General features: G+C 39.5%; 1 protein-coding gene across 1 annotated transcript in view; it reads left to right on the forward strand.

The window, feature by feature from the left end:
* Positions 1 to 81: 81 nt before the first annotated feature.
* The window catches only part of stau1 (staufen double-stranded RNA binding protein 1), a 12,239-nt gene continuing 703 nt past the window's right edge, over positions 82 to 11,617 (forward strand). The window contains exons 1-14 of the mRNA XM_037679343.1: positions 82 to 246; positions 4,573 to 4,871; positions 5,046 to 5,167; positions 6,174 to 6,330; positions 6,411 to 6,567; positions 6,659 to 6,830; positions 6,926 to 7,021; positions 7,108 to 7,320; positions 7,409 to 7,552; positions 7,675 to 7,821; positions 7,914 to 7,989; positions 8,064 to 8,383; positions 8,463 to 8,585; positions 11,165 to 11,244. Coding sequence (XP_037535271.1) covers positions 4,679 to 4,871; positions 5,046 to 5,167; positions 6,174 to 6,330; positions 6,411 to 6,567; positions 6,659 to 6,830; positions 6,926 to 7,021; positions 7,108 to 7,320; positions 7,409 to 7,552; positions 7,675 to 7,821; positions 7,914 to 7,989; positions 8,064 to 8,383; positions 8,463 to 8,585; positions 11,165 to 11,244 — 2,000 coding nt within the window. The 5' untranslated portion in view covers positions 82 to 246; positions 4,573 to 4,678. The remainder of the gene's footprint in view (positions 247 to 4,572; positions 4,872 to 5,045; positions 5,168 to 6,173; positions 6,331 to 6,410; positions 6,568 to 6,658; positions 6,831 to 6,925; positions 7,022 to 7,107; positions 7,321 to 7,408; positions 7,553 to 7,674; positions 7,822 to 7,913; positions 7,990 to 8,063; positions 8,384 to 8,462; positions 8,586 to 11,164; positions 11,245 to 11,617) is intronic.

Here is an 11,617-nt window from a genome sequence, read left to right on the forward strand (position 1 = left end):
ACTACTTTGTGTTTTTTTACTTTTAAAGAATTTCCGGTGTGATGTCACTTCCGGGCGAAAAATCAAGTCTGTGCCATTCTCTTTAGTGTTTGCCTTGTCCTCCCAAGCTCACCTCCTTTATGGGCGCATGTTGACTATAAAGTAACAAAGACACCAACGCTTAAAACTTGCCACCACCAGAAGCAGACGACTTTTAAGCACAGCTTCTTATGGAGTAACAAAAACAGGAAGAAAAGGAGCGACGAGGTGAGGTTTCTTCACCGACCTGTGTGTGTTAGCTAGCTGCCTCGGTGGTCTTGACACCGGCTGCTCCCTCGTACTCGCCGGCCGGTAAATCAATATAAAACGATATGACCAGACTATTTAACTTGTGTCAAGCACTGCTACCGCTTAGTTGTAAGTTCGCCTTCAGTACTGCTTCATTTTGAAAGCGTCTGTTTTGTTTTTGTGAAGGTAAACGCACCGGTGCTACTAGAGAGAAGGCTGGTTTGCTAACGTGGCTCGGATTAAACCCCGGCGGCCCAGTATATTTTGGAGATAACGTTACAGTTTGTGTGTTGACAGTGGTCTCAGGCATGCATAGACTGTCTAATCGTGTGAAATACGGATAATGTCAGATGTACAACTCACAAATACGTTTTTTGAGTACTTTTTAAATTATTATTAGCTCGGCTAACTACTAGCTTAACTGCTACTAGCTTACCGGTTGATCCTGCTAAAACACCAATGTTTATTTTAGGTACAGTTCCTTACAACTTTGTTTGTTTTAGGCCTATAGCCAGTGGCTGAATTGCAAACAAAATTAACATCAGTTAATTACAAAGCAAAAGAGAAAACGTGATCTGCTCAAACTGTGCAGCTACAAACAAAGGGGAAAAACTGCCCAAATTGTTTTGTTTTTTATACCTCTGATTTAGTCTACATAGTTTCCCTTGTTGTAGCTCCTGTACTTTTTACTTTATGAATGATTTTACTGAAACAAGGTTAACACATTAAAGTCCATTTTGAAGGATGAAAGTTGTATCAAATATTCACAGCTGAAGAATAGATATCTTTTCTGCAATTCTCAATCATTGGCTTTTTTATTTATACTTTTCATATAATGTTTGTGTAACAACATTCCAAGTTTTAAACAAGTTTGGCCACAAACACTTAACACAGTAGTGAGCAAAATTTTAGGACGCAAATACAATCCCAGTAAAGAAAAAGTTGGGATATCCTGATGCATGCTCAATAATCCAGAAAGAAAAATCAAAAAAACTAAAGTCGGGTCCTCTGGACGGGTTCAATAAACAAAAATTTTACAAAAAAAAAAATTCTTTCCACAGATCAGCTGTGTCAACTCTTGAAACTGTGCTTGTAGTCAACCTACTTCACATATGGGAGCAATATTATAGGCAGAAACATGGGTGTGCTATGGGGTCTCCAGTTTCTCTTGTTGTTGCCAACCTGGAGGAGGTAGAAAAGAGAGCCATGACGTCCTTTTCAGGGACACCAAGTCATTGGTTCAGGTATGTTGATGAGACCTGGGTTAAAATTAAATCTCAGGAATTCCAACATTTCACTGACCACATCAACTCTGTGGATAAATACATTAAGTTCACATGAGAAGATGTAAAAAATGGCAGGTTGGCTTTCTTGGACTGTGAGGTCTCGGTCTCTGATAGAGGACATTTACAAACTTGGATGTACCGCAAACCCACCCACACAAACCAATACTTTTGACTCCCATCACCCTCTGGAGCACGTGAGGATTCATAAGGACCATGTCCCACAGTGCGGACAGCGTCCCCACTAGCTCAGGAGCCAGGCAGAAGGATAAATCCCACACAAGACAGGCTCTAGAGCAATGTGGATATACTAATTGGACCTTCCTGAAAGCAGAGAAGAAACCCAAACAGGACTCCAGCCAACCATCAGGTGAAAAGGAGGAACCTAGACCAGTGGTCATTCCATATGTTGCAGGAGTTTTAGAGAAACTGAGACATTTATTTTCTAAACACAACATCCCAGTGGCTTTTAAACCCCAAAATACATTACCTCAAAGACCGTTCCATCACAAAGATCCAGTCCCTCGGCACAAACGGAGTAATGTTGTGTATGCTGTTCAGTGTCAGGAGGGCTGTGATCAGTCTTACATCGGGGAAACTAAACAGCCACTGGCCAAAAGGATGGACCAGCACAGAAGAGCAACAACATCAGGCCAGGACTCTGCGGTCTACACTCATCTCCAGGCCAGCGGTCACTCTTTCAGGGATGAAGATGTTCACATCCTGGACAGAGAGGATCGATGGTTTGAGAGAGGAGTAAAGGAGGCCATCTTTGTGAAAAGAAATCGTCCATCATTAAACAGGGGTGGAGGCCTCTGGGTTCAACTGTCCCCCTCTTACAATGCTGTTATTACTAGTATCACTCCTGTGAATAGTAAACAGCCATCAGTGTGCTAACGATCCATTGTTTGGCTGATGGCCCTCCTTGATCATGTGAATAGCTAGTTTTGAATATCAACAACAAACTGGTTGATCCACTAGAAGGTGCTATTTTATTTATAAGACTGAGCTGAATACAGCTCCTCAGACTGAAGAAGTCTTTCGGATGAAAGACAAAACGTTTCTACATTTTTGTTTTTTTTTACCCGTCCAGAGAACCTGACAACTCCTTTTAAACTTGGGATGTTGTGAAAAATAAACAGAATGCATTGATTTGCAAATTTCATAAACCCATATTTTATTCTTAATGAAACTAATAACATTTTTTTACAAACCGGATTCCAAAAAAGTTGGGACACTAAACAAATTGTGAATAAAAACTGAATGCAATGATGTGGAGATGGCAAATGTCAATATTTTATTTGTAATATAACATAGATGACAGATCAAAAGTTTAATCTGAGTAAATGTAACATTTTAAAGGAAAAATATGTTGACTCAAAATTTCACAGTGTCAGCAAATCCCAAAAAAGTTGGGACCAGTAGCAATAAGTGGCTGGAAAAAGGAAATTGAGCTTATAACGAACAGCTGGAAGACCAATTAACACTAATTAGGTCAATTGACAACATGATTGGGTATAAAAAGAGCTTCTCAGAGTGTCAGTGTCTCTCAGAAGCCAAGATGGTAAGAGGATCACCAATTCCACCATTGTTGCGCAGAAAGATAGTGCAGCAAACATTCTGCAGCAATCACAACATCATGGCTACGTAGGAGAAGGATCCGGGTACTGAAATGGCCAGCCTGCAGTCCAGATCTTTCACCTATAGAGAACATTTGGCGCATCATAAAGAGGAAGGTGCGACAAAGAAGGCCCAAGACGATTGAACAGTTAGAGGCCTGTATTAGACATGAATGGGAGAGCATTCCTATTTCTAAACTTGAGAAACTGGTCTCCTCTGTCCCCAGACGTCTGTTGAGTGTTGTAAGAAGAAGGGGGGATGCCACACAGTGGTAAAAATGGACTTGTCCCAACTTTTTTGGAATTTGTTGACACCATGAAATTTGGAAACAACAGATTTTTCCCTTAAAATGATACATTCTCTCAGTTTAAACTTTTGATCTGTGATTTGTGTTCTATTCTGAATAAAATATTAGATGTTGCCATCTCCACATCATTGCATTCAGTTTTTATTCACAATTTGTTTAGTGTCCCAACTTTTTTGGAATTCTGTTTGTAAATTAAACTACATCTTTTAACAAAAAAATAAGGAAAATTAGAATTTTTTTGACGGCAACACTCCTCACTCTTTTGCACAGGACTCTTTATTGGTAAGTGTTTGGCTGATTTATTTTAATAAACAGACCGTTGAGAAAAATGCAAAGCCTTCAGAGTTTTAGCATTTTTTGTCCACTGAGAAGCTTCTGCCAAATTTTAACAACTATTTAAAATTTCACCTCTTTAGCAGATTTTATTGTTTCCCTCTAAAATGTTTTCATTATGGCCAGCTCTGGATCATACAACTCAACATACTGCCTCTCCAGAGAATTGAGCTACCTTGTAAGTTGGTTCCATGATCTACTGGAAAGTTAAGGGCCACTTATTATATTGAGATTGGAAACTAAATTTGATACATTATGGTCTTTCAGAATCACAAGCTCAGGAGCACGGCCCAATTTTCTAAATAATCTGTGCAAGTAAAGAGGGAATTTAATTTGGAAGAATGACTTTTTCATCTTTTCAGTAAAGTTAAAAAAGATTTTAAATAAGTGAAACACAACAAGCTTGCTCTGCATTTGCATGTTGTTAAGATGCTTTATTTCCTTCTACTGTAGTTTCTTTTGTTTGCAAATTGAGTGATTTATTGAGGCTCACTGTGTATTTTTGACTTCAAAGTTAAATTTTGTGGCCGTTCAGTGACAGAATCTTAAACGTATCAATATATAAAACTGACAAAACATGAAGAACGTCCCAATGAATCCCATCCATTTGTGTTCTGTTTTCCATAAATCTTAGGCGGTGTGTGCAGGAGGGGGTACACTTCTTGTAACAATGTTGTTATTGTTCTGAAAATGGATAAGTTTATTAGCAATAATTTTTGCAAAATGCTGTAATTGGTATATCTGAATATTTCTGTCCTATAGACTCTCCTCCTGGCAGAGCTTTTATTCAGACCTCTTCAATTCACAGTCCCTTCCACATCGTACATTTCCTAGCTCGACTTCGGCCTACAAAGCTAGAGCAACAAGGATGTCTCAGCTCCAGTTTCCATGTCCTGCTAGTCCCATGCCTGCTGCCTCTGCCCCGATGCAACTGGGTCAGCCGCAGCCCAGCTACAGCATTCCTTGTGCAACAGGCGCCTTAGCATCGGAGAGTGCCAGTCAGCCTGTCAGGACCTCTGCTCTCCCAGCAGGCTCTGCCACTCCTTATAATACCACCACAGGTGGGTTTTATTAGTATTTACGGTATATTAGTGCATACTTCCTATTGTTTTTTTTTTTTTTTAAATAAATCATAATGCACTGTTACTTTCAAATGTTCATTGTGTTAAAAGCTGAGACTTTACAACTAACTGCATCCTTCTTTGATTTTTTTTTGTGTTTTTATCTTCTTTCAGTATCTAACATGGCAAACCCTAAAGAGAAGACCCCCATGTGTTTGGTGAATGAGTTGGCCCGTTTTAACAAGATCCAACCGGAGTACAAGCTGCTTTCTGAGCAAGGACCAGCTCATTCCAAGGTACCGTGAGTAAGAAGTGGAATGACACACTTCTCTCACAAGACACAGGTTAACAAGAACAATGCAAAATTTTTCACAGTATTTTTAAATTAAAAATGTTTGCCACAAATTCAGCTAACTGACTTCTCTGATTTCAAGTTTGTTATATTTTTTATATATTTCTTATGTCTAATATGAAAACTTACTGTTCACAAAGAATTGGTTTTATCAATCAGAATGAAAGATTATAGTTTCTCATCTCTTCTTTTTTTAAAATCACTTTTCACTCATTCCTAATGAATTATTTTACCACAGCCCATCAGACAGTGTAAATAAAAACAAAGTTTAAACCTTTGTAGCTTTTCCCTTTTTAAAATTACAGAAGAAAACATAAGTTATCATTAATAAAATACTGAACATCTAGGCAGCTGCTCTGTAGCTGTGATGTTTTCTGCCAGGCATTTGAGAGGTGAAGTCGTTGAACTCAAGTGGACAGTGAAACTCGTGTTTGTTTGTTTTTCATCAGAGGAAAGTTGCACACAATAAAACAGCGTCTGTAGACAGGAAGTTCCTTGCTGAGCTCTACAGTCAGATTCTTTCACTGCTTCACATTAAAGCTTGATCAGTTCCTTTCAACAGCAAATAAAAATGAAGTTCCAAGTTTCTTTTTTTTCAGCTTTAAAGTTGACAATTCATTGTATGAACCCTGCATTTATCTGTCCTGTGTTCAATAAGTGCACAACAAAGACTTCCTCTCAGCATGTAGCTGCAGAATGCAGTAGGGTGAAGCTGCTTTTACAACGTGGGTTGACTTAACTGACCACGCAGGCTCTAGTGTTTGAACTTGTGTCCCACAAACAATTTAAAGTGGTGGAGACTTCTTCAGTGGTCGTTTCACCAGATAAAATCAACTAGAAATCAGCTGAACAAGAAACCTTGTGACGTTTCAGTCTTGCAGGATCTTGTTGCACGGGATCTTACCTGCTCTTTTGCTCGGCTCATTCTAACGATAAAGACTCTGTTTCAGATTTTTTCAGTGAGGCTCACACTGGGAGATCAGCACTGGGAGGCAGAGGGGACCAGCATCAAGAAAGCTCAGCATTCCGCTGCTGCATCTGCTCTCGCTGAGACGACACTTCCCAAGCCCACCATGAGGACACCTCGCAACACAGGCAGGAACCCAGGTGGGCCGCTCCCACTGGCTCTGTCGGCATTTCCTTCCAATTAACTTTTCGTGTTCATAATTCAATCTGTTTTCTTACAGCAGATGGCATTACACATACCATGGAGTTGAATGCTCTTTGTGTGAAGCTCGGTAAAAAAGCTAATTTTAAACCTATTGACCCATACCCAGGGATGAGACCGCCAAACTTTAACTATAATGTCCGTGCTCCTGGGCCTTACCAGCGCTCTATGCAACAGTGAGTTCAAATCACATGGAATTGTGACAGAAAAATGTGTTTAATTTATAGTTGTTTCACAAGGAAAATAAAAGTACAGTTATATGTCCAGGTACTACTATCCATTTCCTCCAATGGGACCAATGATCTACCAGATGGAGCTTTCCATCGGAGGCCAGCAGTTCATTGGGAAGGGGCGTACGAGGCAGATGGCCAAACACGAAGCTGCTTCTAAGGCTCTGAAAGTGCTGCAGAAGGAGCCCATGCTGCAGCAGTGTCCAGTGGTGAGACAAACGGCACACACTCGGCATGAAAACTGTATCAGACAGCTGTCATCTAGTTTTTAAGAGACCTTTTACATTTTTATTGTCTTTCACAGATGAACGGTGAACCGGAGGAGGAGAACTTGAACAAATCAGAAATCAGTCAAGTTTTTGAAATTTCCCTCAAACAGAACTTACCCGTCAACTTTGAGGTTTGTATTTATTTTTTATTGTTCAACAAACTTTGCTTTTCTTTTTTGTTAAATTAACAGAATGTGGTTGTCGTGTTTGCTTCTAGGTTTTAAAAGAAGATGGCCCTCCACACATGAAAAGTTTTGTAGTGCGTGTTTCAGTTGGGGAGTTCATGGGAGAAGGTGAGGGGAAAAGCAAAAAGATTGCCAAGAAGCTGGCAGCAGCGGCAGTGCTGAACGAGTTGAAGCGGCTACCCCAAGTGCCGAGCGTGGAAAAGAAGCTGCCACGCATCAAAAAGAAAACCAAATCCATCATCAAGGTGATGTACCTTTAGAAGTTGAGCTGGGATGAGTCAGAGCAGACCTAAAAGTCTTCATTAAGTAATGATTAACTCATCATGTCAACAGCTGCAGACCAGCCCTGAGTACGGCCAGGGAATGAATCCCATCAGCCGCTTGGCTCAGATCCAACAGGCGAAGAAGGAGAAGGAGCCTGAGTACGCCATGGTTACAGAGCGAGGTCTGCCACGACGCAGGGAGTTTGTCATGCAGGTGAGCCAACTGCAGTTCAGCTGTGCTAGCAGCAAGATTTAAAAAGTGTTGAATATCTGATTTTCTCTTTCCTTACCTGCTTATTTATTGTCATTCATTTTTACCTTTATATTCTGGTCCAGGTGACCGTGTGCGGCCAGTCCGCAGAGGGAATGGGACCGAGTAAGAAGGTGGCAAAGAGGAACGCAGCAGAGAAAATGCTGGAACTCTTGGGATATAAAGTGCCTCAGCCTCAGCTTCCCAAACCAGCTCTTAAAACGGATGAAAAAGTACTGCTCAGTCATTATCAAGAAAGCCAAATATTTCAGATGTTTTAATCTTGTTAAATCCTTATTCTTTAATTTGTTTTTGTTTTCTTTAGACCCCAGTAAAAAAGCCAAGTGATGGGCGCAAAGTGACCTTCTTTGAACCGGGTTCTGTAGAGGGGGTGGCCTTGGGTAAGTCCTTGTTGAAACTGTCTTGTCTGGATTCAAATATTAACCTTCTCTTACAAACACTGTTTTCATGGAAGGTTCTAAAGAAGAGGACTTCCGCCTGCCTTACCTCAGCACCCAGCAGCTGCCGGCAGGTATTCTGCCCATGGTGCCTGAGGTGGCCCAAGCAGTCAGAGCCTGCCAGGGATCTCAGGCCAGGGACTATAGCCGAGCTTTGCCCAATCCAGGCAAGGCCACCATCACTGCCATGATTGCCAACGAGCTGCTTTATGCTGGGACATCCATGACAGCTGAGACTATCCTGAAGAATAAAAATAATTTGAACCAGCTGCCTCACGGCCCTCTCACCAGGCCGACTGAGCAGCTCGGCTACCTTGCATCTGTGCAGAATTTGCAGGTGATAGATCAGCCCACATGAACGCATGCATTTATGTTTGTTTGTTCAAATTTATTTAAGTATATAATTTCCTTTTCAGGTGGATTACACAGACTTTCCCAAAAACAATAAGAATGAGTTTGTGTCTCTTATTAACTGCTCCTGCCAGCCTCCACTCATCAGTCATGGGATTGGAAAAGACGTAGAGTCCTGTCATGATATGGTTGGTAATATGAAAAAAGGAACCTCCACAGTGCATCAGTATAATCCTGCAACACTCAGAAGGTGCAGTCGACCTAAATACATGGAGGCTATCAGAAAAACAATTATTCATAAAGAATTAAAAAAACAGTTCTTGAAATATAAATCAGTGCCTTTAAATCCGGTTTGCTTGTGTTGTGATGTCTAATTGAAATTATAAATTAAATTTTACAACAGGTTAATTAATTTCAGTGTAACGCCTGTTTTCTCATAGTACAATACAACTTTATTTATAAAGCACTTTAAAACAGCACTGTTGGCCAAAGTGCTGTACAGTAATGCATACAAGCATAAAAAACTATAAAATCAATAGATACCATAAAAGTGATGAACTACCAAATCATAAAATGGCAAACAGTAAAAACAAAACAAATAACTTAAAAATGGCAAAAGTAACATTTCAAGCTGAGTTATAAGTCAAAGAGGAAAAATGTGTCTTCAGAGAAGATTTAAAAACAAGAATTGAGCCAACTTGTCTGACGTGCAAAGGCAGCTTGTTCCACAGTTTAGGGGCAGCGACTGAGAACGCTCGGTCACCTCTCAACTGAACTTTGGTACGACCAACAGCAGCTGATCTGCTGACCTGAGAGAGCGTGAGAGAACGTACAGCTGGAGCAGGTCAGACAGATGCTGTGGGGCAAGACCATGAAGACATTTGAAAACAAATAAAAGAACCTTAAAATTAATCTGGAAAAGAATTGGGTGCCAGTGTAGTGATTATAAAACAGGTGATGTGCTCTCTTTTTCTTGTACCAGTTAAAAGGCAAGCAGCAGCATTCTGAACCAGCTGAAGTTGAGTCAGTAATGACTGGCTCAGACCGACATAAAGTGAATTACAGTAGTCCAGTCGAGTTGTGATGAAAGCATGGGTTAAAATCTCAAAGTGATGGGACAGAAATGATTTGACCGTGGCCAGTTGTCTCAAGTGATAAAAACTAGACTTGATCACTGTTCTATTTCGTATAGGCTTCACCCTTTAAGAGCTGTCGCTTAGTGGGTTAAGGGCGAACTAAGCTAAGCAACACTAAGCAACAGCTCTTAAAGGGCTACGCCTATACTCCTAGAATCTGGGGTTACAGTACGTAACCAACAATTTAATTTGTGCATCTAGTTTAAAATCATTGTCCAGCCTCTCACCCAGGTAAGATGCTGTCTCAGTGAGATGCTTTGTTGAAGGACCCAGATCAGCATGGACTTTGGAACCATCACTGGGCTTGAACAACAAGACCCCGGCCTTTTTCCTCATTAAAATGTAAAAAGTTCTGTGACATCCATGCTCTGACTTCTGCCATACATTCCAGGAATAGATTCACAGAGTACCGTTTATCTTGTTTTAATGGCACATACATTTGGCTGTCATCAGCATAAAAATGAAAAGAGATGCCATGTTTCCTCATAATATATCCCAGAGGTAGTAAAGAAAGGGAAAACAGAAGGGGGGCCAAGTATAGATCTCTAAGGTACTCCACATGTGAGAGGCGCTACAGAGGACTCCACAGAGCCAATATGCAAAACGGAAGGGGTCCAAGTATAGATCCCTAAGGTACTCCACATGTGAGAGGTGCTACAGAGTACTCCACAGAACCAATGTGCACACAAAAGCTTCTCTGTTAAGTAGGATCTAAACCACAGTAGAGCAGGACCCTCAATGCCCACCCAATAATGGGTTGTGCGTTTAAACTACTTCCTCTTTGGTTATCAAACAACAGTTTGGTGCCACCATGTGTCAGAGGCATCTTAAGAATTCTCTGATCTGAGCAAACAATGTTCAGTATTAAACAGTTGATCTGTTGTTTTAGGAGTTGCACTTCTGATTTGGTTTAATTTGGACAGTTGAAGCAGAAAATCCAGACTGAGGTGCCGAACAAGGTGCATTTCATTGAGGAAAGATTGCTGCAGTAACTATGATTTTACAATTCAATTCAAAAATACTTTATTAATCCCAAAGTGAAATTAAATGTTGTAACTCGTTATCTTTGTTTCATTAAGAGATGTTACAATTAAGCCTCAGTGGTAGAGCCTCCTGAAAATTTACTAATACTTTTATTTTTCATGATTATTAAGAGCTAGGTAAAATAACAAATACATTAAAACAAATGACAATAATTGTAAATAGAAAATAGATGTCATTACATTTAATGAAAGCAAATAAGTTTATGGCTCATTTAAAAATGTTTTTTTTTTTTTTATTAATCTGTTCGTCTTATATAAGGAGAAGTTTTGTTAGAAAAATAAGTTGGTACAAAAATGTTACACATATGTTTTCAGAATAAAACGGTGCACAACAAAAAAATAAATAAATCAATTCATTTTTAATGTGCTTTAGGAGAAACTGGGCATGTACTGATGGATACTAAACAACAGAATTATGTTGTTAGCACAACAAGTCATCAACCAACCTGCTGCTGAAGTTGATGAGATTTGTGAAGGAATTATGCTGTATCCTACACTAGTATACATTTTCTGTCTTCCTGATTTTTTTTCTCCCCAATTTTGATGCAAAATTGCCAGGATAATAAAAGCTGTTTTTAACTTCTACAGGCTGCTCTGAATATATTGAAGTTGCTCTCTGAATTGTACCTGCAATCAAATGAAAGGACAGGAAACGGACCAACGTCAGGGTAAGTTGTAAAGAAATGCTGAGCTGAGCTTTGAATGTTTTTATAATCAACTGTTTAAACTTACTAATGGTCAGATTTTCTTTTTTAGTGTTAAAAAGTACAAATATAAAAGTAAACACAATCTTAAGTACTGGAAGTGGATTCAAAAATCTAAATGTTTGACTTTGGAAAGGTGCAAATTATTGTTTCTAGTTTTGCAACATTATAAGCACAAGAATTGAGTTTAATTTCTAAGCTCTTTTTTTAAAATGTATTGACAATTTAAGGATTGAATCAGTTTATCAAATAATTTTTAACACACACCTCCTTGCATTATTTATAAAACTAAATTCATTACAGTCTGATTGTAAAAACTAAACATGACCTGTGTCCT

This window comes from Nematolebias whitei, chromosome 7 (genome assembly GCF_014905685.2).
Source record: "Nematolebias whitei isolate Nwh7 chromosome 7, NemWhi1, whole genome shotgun sequence".
NCBI lineage: Eukaryota > Metazoa > Chordata > Actinopteri > Cyprinodontiformes > Rivulidae > Nematolebias > Nematolebias whitei.